At 36.3% G+C, this 25480-nt stretch overlaps 1 protein-coding gene across 3 annotated transcripts in view; it reads right to left on the bottom strand.

Annotated features, from left to right (window-relative positions):
- Positions 1–1017: 1017 nt before the first annotated feature.
- The window catches only part of LOC148952827 (uncharacterized), a 135435-nt gene continuing 110972 nt past the window's right edge, over positions 1018–25480 (bottom strand). For 2 of the 3 annotated variants that reach the window (XM_089088114.1, XM_089088115.1), the window contains exons 16-19: positions 23593–23984; positions 15195–15330; positions 10888–10980; positions 2742–2981 (exon numbers count right to left, since the gene is read on the bottom strand). In XM_089088114.1, coding sequence (XP_088944240.1) covers positions 2803–2981; positions 10888–10980; positions 15195–15330; positions 23593–23984 — 800 coding nt within the window. In that variant the 3' untranslated portion in view covers positions 2742–2802. Of the gene's footprint in view, positions 1122–2741; positions 2982–10887; positions 10981–15194; positions 15331–23592; positions 23985–25480 lie in introns of those variants that run through there. The other variant, XM_089088116.1, reaches the window with a different exon arrangement.

Raw genomic sequence — 25480 nt, 5'->3', positions numbered from 1 at the left:
AAAAAAAAGAGTGCAATTTTCAGCCAGTGGAAAAAAAGCGATACAAAATGAGAGAGCAGATGAGCAGATATTTTGGCAACGACCTCCGCCAAGCCGTTCTTAGCTTTCAACAAAAAAAGTGAAATATATAACAAGAAAAAAATACAAACTTTTTTCAATTAAGCTGTGACGAGGCAGGGAAAAGACAGAGAGGGAACAAAAAAGTGAAATATAAAACAAGAAAAAAAATACAAACCTTTTGAAGTAAGCAGTAAGAGACAGTATAAAAGACTGGAATAAAAACTAAGCCAAAACAAATGAAAGACCATTCAAAAATTAGATTGGCAAGAATTGTGTCTCTAGTGATTAACATAGCCTGTGTAATGATTTGATTTATGTTAATATATGGTAAATTAATCTTGGTTTTAAAAGAGAAGGAATATGAAGGGATTTTGTTAGTATTAAATTATTTTAATTGGGCCTATATAAAAATATCCCTAGTATCTCTATTTAAAGCAAGGTCCTTGTGCATGTATTTTTTTAATTTCAATCGCCTCCCTAAAACACTATGGTTAAGCATTTACTGTGGAAAATGAAGTTCTCTCATCAAAAAGAACTAATTAATCAGGGTGTTCAAAAGTGGAAAACATTTAATGTCTTTATGTATATACATTTTCTACAGTTTTTGAGTATTTAGCGTAGGTTTTCTTTGGGATAAAGGGCTGATTCAGTGGCTCAAGTTTCATTTTTCATACAATATTTATAGAGAATATTATAATTTTAGGAGGTGTTGTGCGGTCCTGACCAAGTCCTGTGGACATGGTCGGTCATTTTACTTAAGGTCTCCTATTGCCTTCAAATGGCTTATAGAACTAACCAGACTATTTGACTTATCCTTACTCCAAGCCTATCTACCTTAGTTCTGCCCCAGGATGGATCATAGGCTATTTATCAACAAGTGAAATGACATAATTTTTATACAATTCTAAAAAACGGTTATGCCATCTTTGCCTCTGTATCTGTCTTGGATTTTTCTCTAATCAGCCATGGCTCTCAACTTTTCATCACTGTCCGCCATTGTGTAGAAGAGGGGGTTGTACTCCTCCTCAACACCTTGCTCTTTACGCTGAAGTCCATGGCACCTATAAAAAAGCTTCCTATTTTAATTAAACGGCCCCTGTGTTTAAGGAGTCGTTCTAAGAAAGGGAATGAACAATCAAACTTTAGAGTAAAGAGCAAGGTGTTGAGGAGGGGGCAACCCTTTAATATACAGAATAATATCTGTTTTTTTTAGTTTTAATGTTATTCCTGGCTTTCATTTGAAAACAATTATTTTTAAAAATTCAACTTCTGATTGTTTTTCAAATAATACCGGTTAATTGGGTTTACCCTCCATGAAAAATTCCCTCCCCTCACGGGAAAATCCTCCGTGCAAAGTTCCTCCCACGTAAAATGCCCCTCCCCTTAAAATCACCCTGACGGTTCCATCCTCGCTGACTCCCCCCTTCTTAAAAATTTCTTGCGGACAATTCAGCCTAAAAAAATATCCTTAGCATACTTTCACTTGAATAGGGCTATAATTTCTAATCATTTTTCCAATCTCTCTGGAAATCCACCTTCTGCAGAATTTTCCCACAGAAATCCAAACCCGCTGAAATTTCCCTCCGACAATTCCCCCAGAACATCTCCACATGCGAAATTGAGCTGACAAAGAGAAGTAAGACAAATAAAAAGGATTTCGTACAGAAAATCTGTTAAATCCCCCAGTGCATAATTTCACTTCAAAAGTTCCCCCGGAGATTTAACTCCATACAGAAAATTTTCCCCATGGAAACCCACCCGAGCACAACCCCCCCCCCCCCCCAATGTCTGTATACTTCCTAATAGGAAATACTAAAATACCCAAACAATGGACAAATTCAAAACTTACAGGCCATTCCCCACGGGATTGGAGGGGGGAGGGGTCATGTTAGCAGGCAAATTTAGGGAAAAAGAGGCGTGGGAGGGGGTGGGTTAGTTGCCCTTCAATCTTTTTGGTCACTTAAAAAAAAACGCAAAATTACACATCTTCTCAGGCTCGTAGCTTTTGATAAGTAACATTAAACTTAATGAATGATATATACTTGTAATCACCATAATGCGACAATTCTTTTGATGTATCATTGATATCAAAATTAAGTATTTTAGATATCCGGTTACTATTGAGCCGAGTTGCTCCTTATTTACAGTTCGTTACCACGAACTGTTTGAAAATGCTTTCATATTTTCCAGTCTCTACTGATAAAGCTGACAAATATCCAGTTTATCCATGATCTATAGATGCACACCTCCTATATCTGAGGGCTGGGGGATTGTGAATTCTCCAAATAGGGATGGGGGGGGGGGGTTAATGATACGAAAATATTATTGCAAGTCAAATTTTCGTCTTTTGCACATTTCAACATGTCTTCCACACAATTTTCTTAGAGAAAGTGAGAGGTCATAATTTAAATTATCGAACTTTAGAAAAAAAAACATATCAGTTAGTCAATTTTTTATATCTCCTAGTACTATGCACCTCTCAGTCGAAGTGCAGAGGTAGACCCGCCAATAATAGACCCTCTATCATGCTTGGCAATCACGAGCTCCCCCGGAATATCTTTGTATAACACATCACTTTTTCTTTAAAACGCCTTTCCACCCTAAAAAAAAAGTAAAAATAAATATGCTTGTTAATCCAGAAAACAAAGAAATAAAATACCATTCTTTAATGGCAAGGTATCTTAACAAAAACTTTATTGACACAATTGACTTTGAAAAGAAATTATAAAAGTATCACAAGTCTTAAAAATTCCCATTTTTTGTACGGGCAAAAATATCTTTAACGTTCAGATTGACCTTTAACTTTGCACTTGGATCGGTCGGTCGAGAATCCAAACAGAAACGCTTGAATGCCTCCAGCTCACGCTCCGTTTCATCTAATTCACTTGGGTTTTCCTTAGGTTTGAATATACTATCTGCATCTAAAAAAAAGATAAATAAAGAGGGAATATGCAATTATATTTATTAGGGGGAGGGGGGCGTGAGACTAGATATTAGTGCAAGACTTAGGGCTTTGCTTCCGCGAGCAGGTGGGAGGAAGTAATCCCTTTTTAGGGAGGCAGGGGCATGCTATTTTGAAGGTGAAAAATTCACTTGGGGTTTTATAATTGACTTTACTGCAGGGGGGGGGGGGAGGCAAACACTATATATAAGTACCCAACTTAGGACTTTGATTGCAGGAGCAGGTGGGAGAGGGCAAATTCCTTTTTAAGGAGGCAGGGGCATGCTATTTTGAAGGTGGACAATTCTACTATTAAGTTTTTCAAGCCGCAGCATAACCATAATATGCGTATGTTTGTGTAGTTTTTCACATTTTGGGGGGAGGTATAGAGGTTCTAATTTGAATCCCCTCCTTCAACCCCATTTATGGCCTGGCTAATAATAAATAGTCAACTCTCGATAACTCTGGGTAATGATTGGGAGTAAACCGAAAGATAATCCAAAATCCTAGTTAGAAAAAACTATGTTGGAAAAATAAATCAACATTATACCTTGTTTGAATAGGTAATTTTTATATAGTCGTACATAAACATGGTGACATACTCCAGCCATCAATTCTCAATGGTAGAAAAAGAGAATGACAAGCTCGAGTACTCCCTTTCAGGTAGAGCATGAAAGAACAGGTGGGACTTAGTAGCTATGATTCACACTCCCGTCCTTAGCGAGGCCAGAGGAGAGCCTTAAGTCGCATCTCGTTGCGCTGGAGTGGTGTAACATCCTACTGGCTGCCTAGCCCAATCGGCAGAACGGCCAACTCAACGATGCGCCGGAAGCCTAGGGGGCTATTGGTCAAGAAAATTCCCATGAAACAGAATGGATAAAGATTATTCAAATATGATGATCAATACTAGGGTGTCCGCGGTAGCCGACGCGGATCAGGTTCAGATAATGCATGATTCGAAAAGCAGACGAATCATCCCCACCAAGAAACCTAAAGTTGGTTCATGGATGCCAATGAAATGAAGAAGTATGGACTAAATATTTGTTGCCTCTCTGAGACTAGATTGAACGATACACTGACGAAACCAATTGACCTCACGGAATCAGAAACATAAAAAATCCGAAACCCAAGACCAACTGGCGGGAGCAGTCTCCGTGGATTTGGATGCCTCAGAGATCCAGTTGCTACGTCTTCTATCATCTCTTGGCAGCCAGTGCTAGCAAGAATATCTGCCCTGAGGATGAAAAACCCCGCAAACGCCAAGGATGCTTTTCACTTTGAGCTAAAGAGAATTTTAGACTCTGCCCCAAGAACTGAGGAATTGGACGGTATGCCATCAATGATAGATGCTCGAACGGTGAAAGGCTGTTACAGCTTTCTAAATACAATAACTTATGTCTGGTTAGCACTCAATTCGAGCACAAGAAGCACCATCTTGTAACCTGGAGTTTTAACGACAGTGTCCCAAGAGCCCAGTTCGACAACATCCTTATCAGGAGAAAGTCGAGGAGCTCATTTCTAGATGCAAGAGCTACAGAGGTGCAAATACAGGCTGAGCAAATGACTCCGACCCCCCTCTTCTCGTATGTTAATTCAAGATAAGGCGAAGTGCCCCCCCCCCCCCCCCGAAAAAAACAAAACAAACAACAACAAAAAACTATAAGCCGGCAGATTTGATGCATCAAAACCGCAAAGTTCCCAGATTAAAACTGAGCTTAAGCTTCAGCTTAGTAACCGATTCGAGGTCCTTAATGATTCCACCGGCCTCCTCGATGCCGGTGGAATCTCAGCAAGTCCTGACAGAGAAGGCTACTGAACAGACGATCTGGGAACCAAGACCGGGTGACCAGAAAAAGAATCTATCAGACATCCAGGAATGACCTGGATCCTTTGGGACCCTTCCGTTGACACGAGTTTCATTAGGATAAGGATTGACTGAAAATTCACGAAAGGGCGGCCGCTGACAGATCGGGTTGGACTACGTCAGTCATCCGGTCATCAATTGGTTCGGGGAACAACGACTTACCGTCGCATTCCAGCAAAATTAAAGTAAGTAAGTAAGACATATTGCCTAGCTTTACAGGTAGATAGGAATAAAATCGACCTGAAAAAAGGAACGCTCTTTGATAATAATCAAAAAGACAACCAATATGGGGAGGCTTCTCATAACAACTAGTGTAACCTGCTCCATCTTGAGAACACATAACTAGAAGCTAAAAACATACTTCTGAAATTAGTAGCATACAAGATCTTTTCCCATTTGTTTGTCTTACTATGTAAGCCCTTTACATTGAACTGACACCCTTTAGATGTTGAATAGTGACTCAACGCCTTTTAACATTTACATCCTAGTTGTGCATTGTCTACAGTTATCAGAAGTACTTCAGGTAGTGACAATAGTAGTGACAATAGAGGAACCTGACGGTTCCTCGAATGTTGAGCTCTCTGCATTCTAGAAAAATTTCCCCGTGGCAAATAATGGTAAAAGTTAAATGAAAATTTAAATATTATGTTAATTAAGCCGCATCAAAAATCAATTGAGAACTGTTGCTGGGGTATTAAACCAGGGAAAAAAGGAGGAAGAGAGCAGCGAGAATTAGGCAGCTGCTTGGGCCACAGCCTTTTTCATCAATTGAGAACTGTTGCTGGGGTATTAAACCAGGGAAAAAAGGAGGAAGAGAGCAGCGAGAATTAGGCAGCTGCTTGGGCCACAGCCTTTTTCATCAATTGAGAACTGTTGCTGGGGTATTAAACCAGGGAAAAAAGGAGGAAGAGAGCAGCGAGAATTAGGCAGCTGCTTGGGCCACAGCCTTTTTCATCAATTGAGAACTGTTGCTGGGGTATTAAACCAGGGAAAAAAGGAGGAAGAGAGCAGCGAGAATTAGGCAGCTGCTTGGGCCACAGCCTTTTTCATTGGTGGCAGGAGAGAGGGGAGAGGGCAGGTTTGATGTAAAAATACAATTTTTATATACGCACGAACTTATTTCAGGAGGGAAGGGAACAAATAGGAAAAAATACACAAAAAAACTGTGCGAGAAACCGTGCAAATCTCAAGACCTCTGGGTATCATCCTTATACAGTAACCCCGGCGCATTTTTTTCAGAATCGCCGCCGCAAATGTTTTTTCTTGACCCTCCTCCTCCCATTAAACCAAAGAGTCATTTTTTTCTCATATAACCACATGCCTTGTCTAAATAGATACCAAACTTTCAGCAGAAAATTGTCTGCAGACCTATTATAACCGCTTAAATGATTTACTACTTTAAATTTACTACTACTTTTCTTTAGAATCTTAATATTTGCTGATTTTCCCCTAAAACAAATCCAATTTATTCGGTCTAAAGTTCATATCAACAGTTTGATTCGTTGAATTGTCTTCAGCGACATTTTTTTGGGGTTGCTGTTACAAGTCACACCTGCTGCCAATTGAACGTTCAATAGAATATTTTTACTATTTCCGACAGAAGTTACAAATTAGATGGCGCTAAGTCATATGAGGGCAAGTTATAAAAAAAAGCTTCTTTCTGCTACTCATCTTGAGGAGAGCAAATTAAAATTTCAGCTTACAAGTGCCTAAATTCAGAGTCGAAAAACGATCTAAAATCGATTTCGGCTTCTTCGAAGTAAATTCGATTTTAAAATAAAAAAAAATCGATTTTCGAAATAATTGACTTCCTCGTTTGATTAAATAGCTGATTCTGGGTTTTATCAATGGCAATCTCGACTTGAGCGGTAACTTCATTGATGCTAAGCGAACCTAACCAAGCTGAAATTGTGCAAACAACTCATAAACTTAAATGCGATTTACATCCCTGCAAGCTGCTTCTGTTTCGTACGTTTTCTTAAGACTTACCAAGCGTAAGATAAAACTTAAATTCTGCTTTTTACTTTTAGTCTTATTCTCCAATAGAAAGACTTAAAACCGTTCAGAATTTCTTGAGTGGTGGTAAAAGGAGAAACTTTAAACAGTGGGGTGGAAAAGTTTCGTCTTACCACCAAAGACAGTAGATCGTTACCCAGGAGAAAAAAAAGGATTACATAAATATAGTTAAAACACCGTTTTTCTATTTCCAAATGTACTAGAAACAAATATTTTTTTTTGAAATCAGGAGAATTCTAGAAATTTTTTCCTAAACAAAGTTTTTATTCTTTCTTTTGTAAATTTGGAGATAAAGCCGTATTTTCTTTTTTTTCAAGAATAGAAACAAAGATCGTGCTAAACTTGTAAGAGTGGAAACTGGAACTAATGTCAAAAAAAGGGGAAAAAAAAACCAACAGCATCTAACGTTTGGCGTTTTTTCTCTTTTTTCAGCCTCCCCTAAACTAATACATACTTGTCTTTCCTCTTAGGGCGAAATCCAGGGGAGGGTAAAGAAACCAGAATTGCCATCAGTAGGTTTACCACCTCAGAAAAGTCATCTAGCCTACTTAACCTGCCAACATTTTTTCAAGCTAACATTAATCTACTTTTTGCAGATTAGATTAAACTTTAAACTAATTTTTGAGAGAAAAAAAAATACTGATTAGTTATTACTTACAGAGAATTTATTCCTACAGTATTACAGATTAATAATACTGCTTAAATGTTTTCCTTTAAAATTTTCGACTCTGCTAATGAAGTGATGAGACGCTACACTGTCAGTGGCGCTTGTAGTTTTTAATCCCTATCTTGCCTTGTTTAATTGCAGACAAATCCGCTCTTGTCACTTTCTCATAAAGTCATACGGCTAATTTAAGACTAAAAACGTGTTGATTGTTTACACAGCCTCTTAAATTAATCCCGCCTACTTTCTTTCAAACTTGCTTAAACTTAGATCCTCCTACTACTAGTGGTGTACAGGGCAGGAATGGTTGACCTCCACGTCGGAAGAACCTGAGCCAGAGATCACAGATCATTGAGGGATGATCGTGTCACTCTTGCCTAATCTCCAAGAAACGACCAATAGTGATTCGTTGTCTACTACTTTTCCGAAAGTCTGAAGGAGTCCAGCACCAAACGTCACAGGGAAGTCATCCTAGTCCCATTTGAGTCATATGACCTCAGTATCGCCACCTTCTAATGAGGCTTCGTCAGTCATTTGAGGTTGCTTACTGAGAAACTATCAAACCAACTAATCGCAAGTATTCTTCGCAGGCGACTGTTCTCAAATCCAAGTAGCCTTTTCTCTACAGCTCTAGACAGGCTCCAGTATTCACATCCGCATGTCAATATGAAGATTACGTTGCTGTTGAACACGCGCAGTTTCAATTTCAGAGAGTACTCGCTAGATCTCCAAACACTATTTAATTGAGAGAATGGTGCAGCTGCACATATAGTTCAAAGGATGATCTCTATCACAACTGCTGTTTTGATCTAAAGTACTACCTAGTTACTTGAATCCGCTGACTTCTTAAATTTCCCAAAGTTTAAGATCTGCAGCTAGCGAAGTGATAACACCGTTTGACATTACCTTGGTCGTGCTTACATTGATCTACAGGCCTCTTCGGTAGGCCTTTGAAGCCAGCTCCTTTATGCAGCTCCTCTGTTCGGGAGGCTTTTGAAGCAGCTCCTATAGCTCCGTTGCATATTTTCTGTGAAATCTGTAGGAAGAGCTATGCCATCGACAAAGTCGAAGTCTTTAAGTTGTCTCTGAGGATTTAACTGCAACCCACCTCAGACAGTACAGGATCTCAAAACAAGGTCTATCATTATGGCAAATAAGATTGGGGACAGAAGGCATCCTTGCTTCACACCAGATCCAATAAAAAACTGTTCCGTCTGTTCCTTTTCATTCTCTACTGCACACAACTGCCCTTCGTAGAGAGCTTGGATCATCTTTATAGCTTTTTCAGGTATTCCATAGAACCAAAGAATCTTCCACACTGGTCCATGACGGACTGAATCAAAAGCTTTCAGAAAGCCCATGAAAACCAAGATGATCTCTCTTTCAAAACAGCCAATCATAGACTAACACCGTTAAGCTCCGCCCAGAACATGTAAGATTTCAAAATTAAATTCCTGTGTTGAGGGGTTATGAACACGCTGTCATGTTTTAAACCGTAAATCAATTTGTAAACTTTCAGCTCAGTCGGACCACGGAAGTGGGTGATATGTTGCTGACAAGATTCGATTCTAACACAATGCACTTCACTCATCTAAATAAACCAGCTTAAACAATTCCTTAAAAAAAAACTGTAGATTTGTTGCCGACTTCTTTGATTAAGACTAAGGAAACACAGACAGTTTTTGGATATGCCAAGGTATAGTTGGATGGAAATCGCTTATTCTTTTAAAAACCAGCTTAAGATTCCGCTTGTATCACTTTCACATCCCCTGTCCCAGTGGCATAGATTAAAGGGGGAGGGGAATTTCCCCTCTAATATTTTTGTTTTACCCCACTCCCTAGATAAAAAAGAATATCTTTCCCTTGTATTTTCATTGAAAAGGTTTTTATTTAGTATTTTCGTTGGAAGAATTGAAAAAAGCAACAAAAATTTCCTTCTTAGATTTGAATCCGTGAATTTCCCTTCCTAGATACCCCTTCCATAAATTGACACCATTGCTCTGTCCAACACCAAAACTCTGCTCCTAATGGACCAGACTACATTTACACAATGCTAGCAAGTAAGGCCCATAAAAAACATATGTATACCACAATTAGTGAAATTACTTATTTCTTGAATTCGCCCATATTACTCAGCCACAGTTATGCTAATACCCCCCCCCCCCACCCCACTTCCTGTCCAATCCTAGTCCCTCATCTGTAGTTTGAGAAATCTCGTTAGTCCAAAAGCTTGAGAAATTTTTGGAAACGAATACTATCTTGATCTAAATCGGCCAGACAACGACGGGACGTCATCAAATATGGTGGGAAGAGGTTGTAAAATCCGGACCTGTACAACTGTTAACCTTTGAGCGATTGGAAAGAAGGGAGGGGGGGGGGGGCGTAAATGGTGCATAAAAATACCCACACAAAATTTGATGGAAGTACTTATGATTTAGGCATTCCCTTATGAGAGTTCACAGTTTGAAAAAATTCTCCAAATTATTAACATAGTGAAAAATTATAACTAATGGTGAAGTTAGAATATCAAAATTCTATAATATTTTGGTAAATTAGATATGCATTTAAACTGAACTTTGAGATTGAGCGGTTTAAGCTCTTAATTCTCTCCCAACAAACTGTTAACAGAAAATACACTTTTTCGATATGAATCTCCTCTCTCTTCCCAGGAAAAGTTCTGGCACACAATCTCATAAGAAATGGACGTGCCTACATCTATTTTTATTGTGATTTTCTTTACGTGTTCCTTGGATTGGCAACTAATGTATACGACCGTATCTACAAAGGGGGAAGTAAGGGGAGGGGCCAATTCTCTAAACATTATCTAAGATCTGTAGTCTTAGATTTGTTTTTTAAACACACTAAAACGTAGAAGAGCAAAAATTTCAGGCCTAAAAATGGCCTTTTTATTTTCATAAAATTTTATTTTTATAATTTTATTTATAACAAAGTATGAGAGCCCCTCTAGAAAAACCTTTTTTTTTTCTGTCCATCTATAATACAGAACTGTTTCAACATTTCATACTTAATATTACATATTAATAATATTAAATTTGTTAGTTATTTACTCGCCGTGTCAAAGGAATCGTAATTTGAAAGAGACATACCTTTGGCCGCAGACAAGAATCCCAAGGGCCAAAATTTACACTAACTCGGGGGGAAAAAACTATCGAAACAAATATATTTGACAAAAATCTTTTAATCTTCGACTGAAAACATAGTACAAAATCGTATAAAATAGTTTTAGTTAGAAAATAAATACGGTCGAACTTTCAAATTCGATTTCTTTGAGTTTCAAAGACGAGTCATGATTGAGAATTTACAAATCTGCGTTTGACCTACCCCATGTTTCTTCACCTGGCTGGTCAGAGGATTTCTTGCCACTTTTCTTCTTCTTCTTCTTTCTAGCGGCAGTGGTTCCATCATTTTGACGCCCTAAAAGGGATACAGATTTAGCGAATCTTCACACTGTTTTTTTTTGTACAAGACCAAAAGCTGGCTATCTGGCCAACCTAACCTGGCTTTTAGTTGGCTGTCCTTTGCCATACACAAAGTTCCGGATTACAAACAGAACAAAGAACATGAACCAAAAACAATCGTAAGTAAACGATTCTAACAAAACAATAAAATCATCATGCACAAAATTGGCTAAAATGCCAAATTTTTGGCATAAAATTGGTTGGCCTTTAGTAGCTGCAGTTATGGTGGCCTGGAGCTGCAATGAGTAACTAGTAGTAGCAGCAGTAAAAGTATCTTTTTTACACAACAAGCAAATTGACCAAACGACGTTTCGCCAGTTTTTATTATTACTTCTTTAACCACAAAAATGTTGTCAATAAATAAAAAAAAAAAAAAAAAAACAATCATAAGCTAGTTGTGCTAACAAAATAATAAAACCCCCATGCATACAATTGGTATAGCTACCAAATAGGTTGGCCTCTGGTGGTCTGGAGCTGCAAAGAGTTACTAGTACTATATTTACTTCTTTAGCCACAGAAATATTGTCAATAAATAAAAAAAAAGAAAGAAAAAAAAAGTCATAAGTAAGTGATGCTAACAAAATAATAAAACCCTCATGCATACAATTGGTAAAGCTGCCAAATAGGTTGGTCTCTGGTGGTCTGGAGCTGCAATGAGTTACTAGTATTAGTAGTTAATTCTTTAGCCACAAAAATATTGTCAATGAAAAAAAAGTCATAAGTAAGTGATGCTAACAAAATAATAAACCATCATACATAAAATAGGTTGGCCTCTGGTAACTGCAGTTATGGTGACCTGGGGGCTGCAATATGTTACTAGTAATAGCAGCTGTAAAATTGTATTTTACACAACAAACAAATTGACTAAACGACGTTTTGCCAATTATTATCATTGCTTCTTTAACCACAAAAATGTTGTAAAAAAAAAAAAAAAAAAAAAAAAAAAAAAAAAAAAAAAAAAACATAAGTGATGCCAATGAAATAATAAAACCATTAAGTATAAAACTTGTTAGTTGCCAAACGGATTAAATCCAGAAGACTAACGACAGATTAAGTACATCTAGATCCACCTGAGAGTTATGATAGTAGCAGGGGCGTAATCTGCTATAGGGCAGGGGAGGGGAAACTTCCCCTCCCAGACTTCTGTTTGCTCTCCCCCCCCCCAGCTGAAACTTAGTTTCTTCAAAGATCTTGTCAAAACTAAGATGAGCCTTCATAATTCAAGCACCCACAGAAACGGGTCAGTTTTCTTTAGTATGTATTTACCTTTAGTAACTACACTAAAGTAATTTTTTAGTAACTATATGGCTCATTCTTCAGTTTGCATTGTCATTTTCACTTGATTTGGGAAAATTGGCACCAACTTTGCCCCCCCACCCTCCTCAGCATTTTGACGAAAATGCACCACTGGATTATACTGTGACAATCATCTTGTGGGGCCTTTATTAATGGTTACGTTTGGGCTTTAGTGTTGTGTTGAGCAGAGTGACCAGAAATTTGTTCTTTGAAGTGGAGGGGGGGGGGGGAATCTTACATAGTTTCCAATTATCCATACAAATAAGTTTGACAAAAAGAAAAAAAAACAACAAACAAATAAACATTTTTTTTTAGTAAATATAACAATTTAAAAAACATTTTTTAGTAAAGTAAATATCCTGAAAGGTAGATTTTTTTTTTCTTTAATATTCATATTAGCCTACAATCTAAATTCATGGTAGTGTTTCACTTAACTAATACGGAGTAGCTTAATTGAAATAAAAAGTTCCAGTTAATTTACACAAAATGGACAAGCAAGCAAGTAAAAAAAAAAAAAAAAAAAAAAAAAAAAAAAAAAAAAAAAATGCAAATGCAGGCAACAAAGTAAATATTCTTAGTGATAGATAATTTGCTTACAGTTATTTATTACACATTATCAATATTAGCTAATATCTTATATTTATGGTAGTGTAATGCTTAACCAATAGGGAGTAGCTCAGTTGAATATAAAAGTAAACTAAGCATAAAATGCTAGCGACTCAATCTACGAGCGACTCGTATATATATGCACTCAGTTGAAGTAACAACCACAGCCAACGTTTTTTGGTATTAGTCAATGGTATAGGAAATATCCTTCTGGAACCTCCAAATTAAGGATACTTCAAATCAAACAGGATGGGAGACTTGTCAGAGTTGGATTTTTGGCAATTTATTATGGGAAGAAAGAGATTAAAAACTGCTACCACCACTGATGGTGTAGCGTCTGGCGACTTCATTAAAAAAAAGGAAATTTATAATTATAAAAAATTATATATAATTATATATTTAATTTCGCAATGTAATAGAATTACAGCTGAAACTTCTTTGTAAGCAATAATTAATCAGCTTTTGATTATTCTCAAAAACTATTTTAAGTCAAAACCCAATCTGCTAGAGTAGGTCTAGGGTAGATTGTGCAGAATTTAGGAAGATTAAGCAGGCTTGTAGAATTTAAGCTGGTAGGCCTACTAGCGATATAATTCTGGTTCTTTACTTTTCCCTATAACTAAAATATTTGAAAATATATGGATGCAGCAGTTTAAGGCAAATAAAAGAAAAAAAAATCACCAAAAGCAAGATGGCGTTAATGATTTTTCTTTTTGAAATTTGTTGCCATTTTTTGCTCTTAGAAGTTCACATACTCTTTGGCTAAGACCATAAAAATAAGAAAACAAATAAAATATATAATATGATTAACGAATAGGATATACGAAGCCATTTTTTTTCAAAAGAACCAATCAACATTCGTATCCAAAAACAGATTTAAATGAGATTGAAAAGTAATGATTAAAATATATTTGTGAGGGAATAATAAATCGAAGGATGTATCGGCAAAATTAAGAATTTTGCTGATGTTGGTGTTGGATGTTTGTTGGTGTTAAAATATATAAAAAAAGAAAAGAAAAATAAGAGTCGAAAAAATTAGCATCTAAAGGCATACAATAATAGTAAATAATAAACAAAAAATAAGAAATACAGAGTGGTGACTGAAAATTGGGATGTACATGACTCATGAAGGGAAAGGGCTTAGATTTTTAAAATAATGAAACAGTTCTTGGTAACGTACGTGGTAAGTTCGGAGCAATGCGGCTCAATAGTAACTGAAATTTTAAGAAACAGTCTTCAATACAACAGATACATCAAAAGTATCCAATTTTGGTACTTATTTAAAATATATAAGATTCACCAAGTTTAATGTTACCAATTAAAAGTTACGATTCTGAGAATACTTGCCCAATTTTTGAAAAAGGAGGGAAACACCTCCAAAACATCAAGTGGTCCTAATGAAAATCACACCATCAGATTTAGCATATCCGAGAACCCTACTGTAGAGGTTTCAAACTCATACAATAAAAATGTAGAATTTACAACAAAGATGACAGATGCGCGTTAATTTGTTTTGTTTTCAGGGGTGATTGTATCGAGCCAGTGACGATAGAAGATCAAGAGAGGGCTCATTTGATCGGAAATAAAGAGTTCTAGTGTCCTTTATTAGACACCAAAAATATTGGAGGGCAGCTAATCCCCCTCAAACGCCCCTTTTCCCCCCAAAGTTTTTCAATCGAAGATCTAATAAATGTCTTTGGAGATGGCTTAACCCCCCACAGTCCCCCGGTGAAGTGCTGCAAGATATGATCTTTGCCCACTGTTTACATATAAAATTGGTTATTGGGAAGTATACAGACATTTTTCGGGTGGGCGGGAGGGGGGGGGGTACGTGGAAGGATCTTTCCATGGAGGGGGAGCCAAATTCCCCGGCACTTGAAACAGCTTACTATTCTAATTAAACAGCCCTTGTGTTTCAGGAGCATTCTTGAATGATTTGAACTAAAAGTCAAACTTTAGCGTAAAGAGCGAGGTACTGAGGAGGGGACAAATCTCCTCATTTACGTAATGATTTCAGTTCATTTTAATTTTTAATATTGCTCCTTATTTTCAGATGAAAAAACTTAAATAATAGTAAAAAAAAAAGAAGAAAGTCTGAGTGGGTTGGGATGTACATGACTCATGAAGGAAAAGGCCTGAGATTTTTTAAAACAATATAGGCCTAGTAAAACAATAGTGTGTGAGTGAAAGCAAGAAAGTCTGGAGTTATACACGACTCATGGGAGGAAAGGGCATATTTTTCAGTATGAAGAAGCAATAAAGAATTACCTTGCTGATCATTTTTGGTCATCTCACTCGTATCAACAACAATCACGTTTGGCTGAGGACTAGGCTGTACGACAGCTGATGGCTTCTGAATTTGGCTAACTTGAGGAAAAATTGGATCACGTTGATTTTCCTGATGCTAAAAATAAATAAGTCGCAAATCAGAAAGTAAATGCCATAGAAGGCAGTGAATAAAAAGAACAAGGGGAAAGGACAAGATGCTAATTTTAGATAGCGAGGATTGAAACGTTTACATACAAACATTTTTACCTTGAAACAATAGATCAAAACTTTTAAACTTAACGAATGCTTTCATTACTTTAAACGAGTGACTTCTTATGAAATTATAAAAAGAAAAAAGGTAAAAAAAGGAAGATGCACTGAATTTATTTTTTTTACCACAGTCCCCGTTGAAATTGAGACAGGGGTGCTGAGAGCCCAGCACCACTGTTTTGACAAGGAGAAGAGAGGGGGTGAATGAGCACCCCATTTCTTATATCTATGAGTTCCTACCCTCAGTAAGCAACCTATGACTAATAGACAATTTGCTATTATCGTCTGTTCGAATATTTACACACATTTTTCAATTATCTGGGCCAAATAATAATTGACTTTCATTAAGCCTTTTACTGGTTTTATAAAACGTATAAATTTATAAGGGAGACTAATTCATATGACCAAGAAGACACATAAGAAGAAGAAGAAGAAAAAAAAATGGCGAGAAATCCATGACAAGACCGGCAAAGAAAAATAGGGTAGCTCATCTGAAGATTAGCGAATTCAAGAGAGATACATTTTCTGAGCTTTTTAGGCAACACTGAGTGTTTATTCTTTGATTCACAAGCAAAAAAGGACCAAAGCCTTGCTAAGACGGTTAGATGCGCAATAGGCCGGTTGACACCAAGACAAAAAAAGAAAGGGCTGTTTCCACCACTACCGCCTTCACAACAAATCAAAATAGCTGACGGCTTAGGTGGCAACATATCATAAATAGGGTTACAAGCTAATGCATTGTAATCAAAAGTGCTCTATTTGATATGGACTATGTCCAAATATAGTCCAGAGTGTGTTGTTTAAAATTGTTTATTGTTATAAAATTGTTAAACCTGTTCTATGTAAAGCAAAAGTAAAATCGGGATAGGAGGGAGGATGATTTTGCTGTTTTGTTCATTTTTTTCCAATGAAAATACCAAAAAAGAAAATTTTCAATTCTTGGAGGGCGATATGCCCTCTCCTACCCTGCATGGTATTGCAAAACCTTCTTAGAAATTATATTATGCATACCCATAGTTAGATTGTTAAACCAAAAAATTGTTTATATGTACTTTATTTTTTGACGAGTCGGACAAAAATTTCAAAGAGAGGGGGAGGGGTGTTCAAACCGAGTAATCAAAAGTGCTCCACTTGATAAGGTACTTGATAAGGTAGTGCTCTACAAATATAGTCAAGAGTGTTGCTTTAAGATGTAACTGAAAATAAATAGCTTGCATCACGTTTTAATTATAAATTGTAACAATTTCCCCTTAGTGGGTGGGCAGACGTACTTTTTTTAAAGCCAAAAACGACTGCATTTATTCAACACAGGCGAATTTTATGCTAGTTTATGAATTAAGATTAATTTCTAGGATAATGCCCATTTCGAGCACGTGCTTCCATATTTAAAATTCTTTATCATCCCCTTATTGAATCTTACTTTAAATATTGTCCTATAAACTTGTTCACAGCCTACCTTCGAAATCAAATATTAACCTTAATATTAAAAAAACGCCAGCATCGGCGTCCATGACTTTATATTAATTAATAATTATAAATTAGATATAGCTTTAATTCATTTTTAGAAAGCCAAACAAAAGAACGTAAATCCATATAACTTTCACAAATGATCCAGAACTTTATTATCGAATATTTCGGAGTAAAATCTAACTCATTCTGTATGAATTCTAGGTCGAGTCAATTTTGATGAATGTCTTCTGAACTATACCTGTCCTGAACAAAAAGAAATTAACGAAAAATTAAAAGAATCAAATGAAAAAGCCAGGTCATCATTTGCACGTGTACACTCTTTAAAACTACTACTACTACTACTAACAACTCACTGCAGTACCGAGCCACCTGAGGACAACAATCTACGCACGTTCCTCCTCCTCTCAAACCTATTCCGAGCTTCACCCTTTACATCCACCCAAGAGTCCCAATTTCCTTTAAATACTTTTTTACGACCTCTTCCCACCTCTTTTGGGGACGACCTTCTTTTGTTTGGCCCTAGATGGAAGGTAAAAAGAACGATCTTTGGCATTCTATCACCTTTCAACAGCAAAACGTGTCCTAGCAATCTCAACCGTTCTCTCATTGCTAGAAGAAAAAGCTTTAGACTAGATCGTTAGCTCCGACTGGTAGTTAGGGTTTAGCCTTCCACAAATTGAAGATTTAATCTATTCAGGGCTCTTTTCTTATTTTGACAATGCTAGATAGCTATAAAAACCAGCGCTTAGTAGGGATCTTGTTAAAGTAAATACTTATTAGCCACAGGGGAAAAGACACCACCATGACTTTAAGGAGGAGCCACAGGGAAACAGATAACACCATGACTTTAAGGAGGAGCCACAAGGGAAAAGACAACACCATGAATTTAAGGAGGAGCCACAGGGAAAAAGACAACACCATGACTTTAAGGAGGAGCCACAGGGGAAAAGACAACACCATGACTTTAAGGAGAAGCCTCAGGGGAAAATACAACACTATGACTTTAAAGAGGAGCCACAGGGGAAAAGACAACACCATGAATTTAAGGAGGAGACACAGGGAAAAAGACAACACCATGACTTTAATGAGGAGCCACAAGGGAAAAGACAACACCGTGAATTTAAGGAGGAGCCACAGGGAAAAAGACAACACCATGACTTTAAGGAGGAGCCACAGGGGAAAAGACAACACCATGGCTTTAAGGAGGAGCCTCAGGGAAAAATACAACACTATGACTTTAAAGAGGAGCCACAGGGGAAAAGACAACACCATGAATTTAAGGAGGAGACACAGGGAAAAAGACAACACAATGACTTTAAGGAGGAGCCACAGGGGAAAAGACAACACCATGAATTTAAGGAGGAGACACAGGGAAAAAGACAACACAATGACTTTAATGAGGAGACACAGGGGAAAAGACAACACCATGAATTTAAGGAGGAGACACAGGGAAAAAGACAACACCATGACTTTAAGGAGGAGCCACAGGGGAAAAGACAACACCATGACTTTATGGAGGAGCCACAGGGAAAAAGACAACACCATGACTTTAAGGAGGAGCCACAGGGGAAAAAACAACACCATGAATTTAATGAGGAGCTCATCGTCTTTTCACAAGACACAAGGGTGTAACTTTGAAACTGGTTCGAAAAATTTGCCATTGAAACTTCAAAGGACAACGCTCCTAAAATGTTACATAAATATTACATAGTACACACGTACATATTATTTTATTTTCACAGGGGTTGGGGGGGGGGGTACAAAAAAGACACTGAAGATTAAATTAATAAGATTCATTATCCGTTTTTAAACAGGGAATAATAAACTAAGTAGAAAAACAATAAAAATTCAAATGGGGATAAGTCCATGTTAGACAGTGAAAACAGATAAAAAAAAAGTCTAGATATTTCAACCACATATACAGCGATCGTCATCAGCAGAAATATTAAGGCGTTAAAATTAAAACTAACATATTTATACAGAAGAGAATAATAACTTCCGGTTTATTCACTAGATTTTTCTAAGACAGTTCAATAACTGAGTACATCCAAAATCTTGAGCTGTAAATTTCTACTTAAACATTACCTAAATGCAAGTTGAATTCCTAATGATGGCGGCAAAACCTTTTCCGTCTTCTAATTGCAAAAGGAATGTTTTCCCGCAAACAATGTTTGAGTTTCCAATCGTTAGCTTCATCTCTATAATCATTTGGCATATCAACAGAAAATACAGCTGTGGAATTAGTCTTCACTGCAACAAAATCATCGGCGGAAGAGCATGTTGCAGGATCGAATTCCGCCCTTACTAGGATCCCAAGAAAAGTAACGAAGCATATGGAGATTTCAGTTTTTACCCCTTTGCTATTCTGAATATCATTTTTCCTTTTAATTACTCCTTTTTCGGTTTATGCTTTTTTTCTACAAGTCTTTTTCCTAATTTTCCTTTTGCTCTAATCCGTCGCTTCTTCATGTGTTAGTTACTTGTTCACTGTTACTCGTTACATAAGTACGAATTCAGCAATTTTGTTTACTTGCAGGAGTCGTTTTGTTTTTAAAATTAAATAAAAAAAAAACAAGTTTTTTAAACTGAAAGTAAGGAGCGACATTAAAACTTAAAATGAACAGAAATTATTCCGTATATGAAAGGGGCTGTCCCCTCCTCAATGCCTTGCTCTTCAAGTTAAAGCTTTTTATCGTTTTAAGAAATAGAGGTTATGGAAAGAGTCGAACTGTAGCGTAAAGAACGAGGCGGTAAGCAGAGGGCCATGTCTTTCACAAACGGGCTAAATTCTGGGAGGTTTAAGTTTTAATGTTGCTCCTTACTCTCAGTTAAAAAAACTTGTTTTGTTTATTTAATTTCTGATCGTTTTTTAGTTAATGCAGCTTTTATTGTGGTTCACCGTCATTGAATAAGTAAACAAAATTTGGTTCCAATTCTTTAAAAATGACCCCTTAATCACAAAGGCCTTTAATTAAAATAAATAGCTTTTATGAAAGTACTAAAAAATCTTTGGCTTAAAGAGCGAGGCATTGACTAGAAGGTGTACCCAATCATATAGCTAATATTCTTTTGTTCGTTTTAAGTTTTGATGTTGCTCCTTACTTTCAGTTGAAAAACTTGTTTTTTTTATATTTAATTTCTGATTTTTTTTTAAAATAATGATGGGAAATCCGGCGCCCCCTTCATAGCAATGTCCCTTCTCCCATGAAAATTTCCTTCATGAAAAGTTTTCCGTTTTTTAGAGTTTCGGTTACCATTGAGCCGGGTCGCTCCTTACTTTTAGACTTTTTTTTTTTTAATATTTAGAATCAGCATTTTTATTGTTTTAAAAAACAAAGTTGTGAGACAGAGTCAAACTTTAGCGTAAATAGCGAGGCGTTGAGGAGGGGACAGCTCCTTTCATATACGGAATAATTTCTGTTCGTTTTAAGTTTTAATGTCGCTCCTTACTTTTCAGTTTAAAAAACTTGTTTTTTTTTTATTTAATTTCTGATCGTTTTTTATTTAATGCAGCTTTTATTTTGGCTCACCGTCATTGAATAAGTAAACGAAATTGGCATAAAAATTTTACTCTTCTTTTGCTAAATGGCTGTCTCTAAATTTGGTTCTGACGAAATTTACACATTAACTTACATAACGAACTTCTATATTCGTATATTTTTCTTCTGGCAAAAAATACGTTGCAGATATAGTTGCAGATATGAGCTTGAAACCTATGTAATAGGGTTTTGTGATACGCTGAATCTGACAGTGGGATTTTCATTAAAATTCTTTCACTTGTAGGGGGTGTTTCCCCCCTCTTTAAAAATTCAGGTAAATTTTCTCAGGCTCTTAGCCGTTGATGAGTAATACTAAACTTAATAGAATTTATATATTTAGAATCAGCATTAAAAGCCCATTCTTTTGATACATTTATTGACATCAAAATTCCTTTTCTAAAAGTTTCGATTGCTATTGAGCCGTATCGCTTGTTTTTTTTATTGTCTTTTTTATTACGTATATGTTATTACGTATATGAGGGGGTTCTCCCCTGAGTCAATACCACGCTCTTTATGTTAAAAGTTAAAAAAAATTTATTCACAAACCCCTGAATCACAAAGGCCGTTTAATTAGAATAAATAGCTCTTTTGAAAGCACTAGAAAAAACTGTAGCGTGAAGAGCGAGGTATTGAATTGGGGCAGAGCCCCCTCATATATTTAATATTTTCTCTTTATTTCAGGTTTTAATGTTGCTCTTTAGTTTCAGTTGGAAAAACTTTTTTTTTATTTTATTTAATCTCTGATCGTTTTTTAAATAATGCTAGGAAATCCGGCGCACCCTTCATAGAAATGTCCCTTACACCAAAGAAACATCCTCCATGGAAAGATTCTCCCGAGTAACCCCCTCCTCCAGCCCCCCCACCAGAAAAAAATCCTTCCTGAAAATGTCTGTATACTTCCCAATAACCAATACAATATGTAAACAATTGGCAAAGTTCATAACTAACCACACGTGCTCTGGAAGTCGTGGGTGACTAAATCACCTTAAAAAATTTAGTAATAGAGCTGTCGCTAATGTTGAACAAAATAGCCGTCTAAAAGTTTTGATCAGATAACTTGGGGAAACTAAAGAATATTGAAAGGGGCCTAATTGCCATCCATTTTCTGGAGGGCACGCATCGTGATCTTTCTTCGAGCAAAAAATGCAAATTTCCAAATTTTTGCAGATAGAAGCGTGAAACTTCTTTAATAGGGTTCTCTGATAAGCTGAATGAGATGGTGTAATTTTCGTTAAAGTTAATTAAAAATGCAAAATTCCACATTTTTGCAGATAGGAGTTTGAAGCTTCTTTTATAATGTTCGTTGATAAGCTGAATCTGATGGTGTGATTTTCGTTAAAGTTAATGAAAAAAATTTACAATTAAAACAAAATTTTATTGTTAAAAAAAAATAGAGTTGTGAGATAGTCAAACTTTAGCGTAAAGAGCAAGGTGTTGAGGAGGGGACAGCCCCTTTCATATACGGAATACTTTTTGTTCGTTTTAAGTTTTAACGTCGTTCCTTACTTCCAGTTAAAAAAAAATTTTTTTTTTTTATTTAATTTGTGAACGTTTTTTTAATTAGTGCAGGTTTTGATTTTGGCTCACCGTGCATGAATAATTAAAACAAAATTTGAATATTAATTTTACTTTTATTTGGTTAAATGGCTTTCTCGAAACTTGTTGAGTTTTATTTACGAACGTTTTTATTAGTAACAAATATACGTAACTTACGAATTAACTTACGTAATGAACTTCTATATTTATAAATTTTTAATACGGGTATTAGGGGGTGTACCCCCTAGTCAATACCTCGCTCTTTACGCTGAAGTTCGAATTTTGTTCCAATTCTTTAAAAATGACCACTTAATCACAATAGCCGTTAATTAGAACAAATAGCTCTTATGAAAGTACTAAAAAATCTTTGGCTTAAAGAGCAAGGCATTGACTAGAAGGTGAACCCAGTCATTTAGCTAATATTTTTCTGTCCGTTTTAAGTTTTGATGTTGCTCCTTACTTTCAGTTGAAAAACTTGTTTTTTTATTTATTTAATTTCTGATTAAAAAAAAAAAATAATGATGGGAAATCTGGCGCCCCCTTCATAGCAATGTCGCTCCCCCCATGAAACCCTCCTTCATGAAAAGATCCTCCCATATAACCCCCGACCCACCCCCACCCCCCAATACCAGAAAAAATTCTCCCTGAAAACGTCTGTATACTTCCCAATAACCAATACTATATGTTAACATTGGGTAAAGTTCATAACTCTCAGCCCTCCCCCTGGGGGCTTCGAGGGATTAAGTCATCCTAAAAGACATAGTTATAATATTTTCGACCATGTTGAATAAAATGGCTATCTCAAGATTTTGATCGGGTGACTTTGGGAAAAAAATGAGCGTGGGAGGGGGCCTAGTTGCCCTCCATTTTTTTTGGTCACTTAAAAAGGGCACTAGAACTTTTAATTTCCGTCCCAATGAGCCCTCCCACGATATTCTAGGACCACTGGGTCGATACGGTCACCCCTGGAAAAAAAAAAAAAATCTTTGTATCTTTGTAGATAGGAGCTTGAAACCTCTACAGTAGGGTTCTCTGATACGCTGAATATGATGGTGTGATTTTCATTAAGGTTCTATAACTTTTAGGGGGTCTTTCCCCCTTTTGTCGAAAATCAGCCAAATTTTCCCAGGCGCGTAGCTTTTGACAGGTAAGATCAAACTTGATGAAACTTGTATGTTTGAAATCAGAATCAAAATCTGATTCTTTTGATGTATCTATTGGTATCAAAATTCCGTTTTTTAGAATTTCGGTTATCATTGAGCCGGGTCGCTCCTTACTTACAGTTCGTTACCACGAACTGTTTGATTGATCTTATCCAGGTTTATCTGGAAAAATTTCAGATTCAATGGAATTAGCTCAAATATTTCTAGGTATTTATATATTTCTAAATATTTCATCGTGCAGAAACACGAATAAAAGAGGGATCTCTAAACAGCACTCCAGTAACTGTGATTTCATAGTTTTGACATTTAAAAGCAAAATGACCTAAATCAGCCAGTAGAACTGACCAGCCGGTCAGTAAATTCCATTGCCCCCTCCCCCTGTAATATTTTGGCTATAATAATAAAAGATGCGGCTCTTACCAGCACTCTAGTAACTGTGATTCCAGGAGGAAGCTTCAAAGACTTAATGTCAAAGTCTTCATCATCATCCAGCGGTGCCGTTTGAATTTTAGGCCGTGAAAATGGCGTTGTTTTTGGTTTTTGCACCGGTACTGGCTGTGGCTTTTGAATGATGGGCTGAAGCGGTGGCTGCTGCATTGGGAAAATAGGCATCATCTGCGGCTGAAAGGGCGGGTATTGAGGATACTGTGGCGGCATTTGGGGAGGAGCATGTGGGAATTGACGTGTTTCTGGGGTCGGCTCAAGCTGTTTTTGCTCTTCTTTCTTCGCTTTCTTCAACTTCTTTTTGGCCGTTTTAGTGAGTGGTTCCGAAGAGGTAGGGATAGATTTTGTCCTTTCTTTCGGCTCATGGACTATAATAATAAGATGTGTAATAAAACGAAACATTTTGTACAAAATATTTACGATAAGATAATACAAATATTAAACAAAAAGACTGAAAATCGACACAAAGAAAAAAAAAAGGAAAAAAAGTTGCATATTAATACAGGACAAATAACAAATATTCAAACCTCTAAATGTAAAAATGTATATATAGTAGGTTCGTCACATTCGGATTTATTAATGTCACCGGAATTAAGCTGAACTGATTTAGCACACATATGACAAAATAAGCTAAATTAAACGGTACTTAGAAACAGAAGTCCATCCCAACCTGTAGAAACCTTCTACTCTGGTCACCTCCCATGAAACCCCCAAATATTTTGGGTTATTTTTAGCTCCACCCTAGAAATATTAATATGAGGCAAACAGCCCTTCCTTTACCACCTTGAAATAGGCAATCAGCTATTCTAGACATACAGTCTTTATCCTTCCAGAGGAAAATTTCATACGGCCTGCCTACTGCAGGTCTTACCAAAGAAAGAGCAGATACAGGAAAGATAACCAAGATGTTAAAGGACATCTATAGACCCATGTCAACATGAAGTCATCTAAGTTACCTCTGATGAAGAAACTAATTTACTAAAATGGAATTGACAATCGCCACTTGTAATTATTAGCAGATCGGGCCAGAAAAACAGATTTACAAAACCAATAGTAAATAGGTTGGGCGGGTTATTCTCTGTCTGAGCAAAAAAAAAAACAAAAAAAAAAATTACGGTCATAATTAATTTTTTTTTCTTTTCTTTTATCACTTACACCTTTTTCTTTTTTACAGTACCTTTTGTTCTCTCAATTCGCATAGTTAACAGCGTTTAATAACGATATAACAAGGTTACTATAGCCTAGTGAAGATGAATTCAAAAGCAAATTAACCCAAAGAACGAAAAAGAAAGATAGACTATAATCAGTTGGTTCATTATAATACCTTTAAACCTGAAAGCAAATATAGACATTTCTTCAGTGGCGTGATGTCTTCAATCATGCGGTTGTTTGGTAGCGGCCCCTCTACTTGTTTCCCGCAAAATTATCAGGCCAAAATTTAACAAAGTTTTCATTCATTAATAACATTATTTAATTATTATCAATTATTCTAATTATTAATATCTAATTATTTTTTCATTAATTAATTAATAATCTAGTGATTATTTTCATTTATTAACTCCCCCTCTTCTTTATTTTAATAAAAATAAAATTTCTAAAATTACAAATGATTATAATAGATTTTTTATTTGAAATTTTGCGCCCCTTAATTTCTGCACCCGGGGCAAGTGCCCCTCCCCCTAAAACCGCCTCGGGATATAGTCTATTATCCGAATTTATAAATGCATAGCATTTTTACAGTAAAAACAAATTGAGGCTTTTTCTCGGTAGAATTTAAATATTTGGAAACAGAATTTAGAAAAATTATCAAAATCCTAAATAAAAATACAAAATAAAAATATAACAAACTTTGGAAACAACATCA

Source organism: Artemia sp. Qi Xiang Cuo, chromosome 4 (assembly GCF_049724085.1).
Source record: "Artemia sp. Qi Xiang Cuo chromosome 4, ASM4972408v1, whole genome shotgun sequence".
Lineage (NCBI taxonomy): Eukaryota > Metazoa > Arthropoda > Branchiopoda > Anostraca > Artemiidae > Artemia > Artemia sp. Qi Xiang Cuo.
This window is presented reverse-complemented; position numbering and strand designations above follow the sequence as displayed.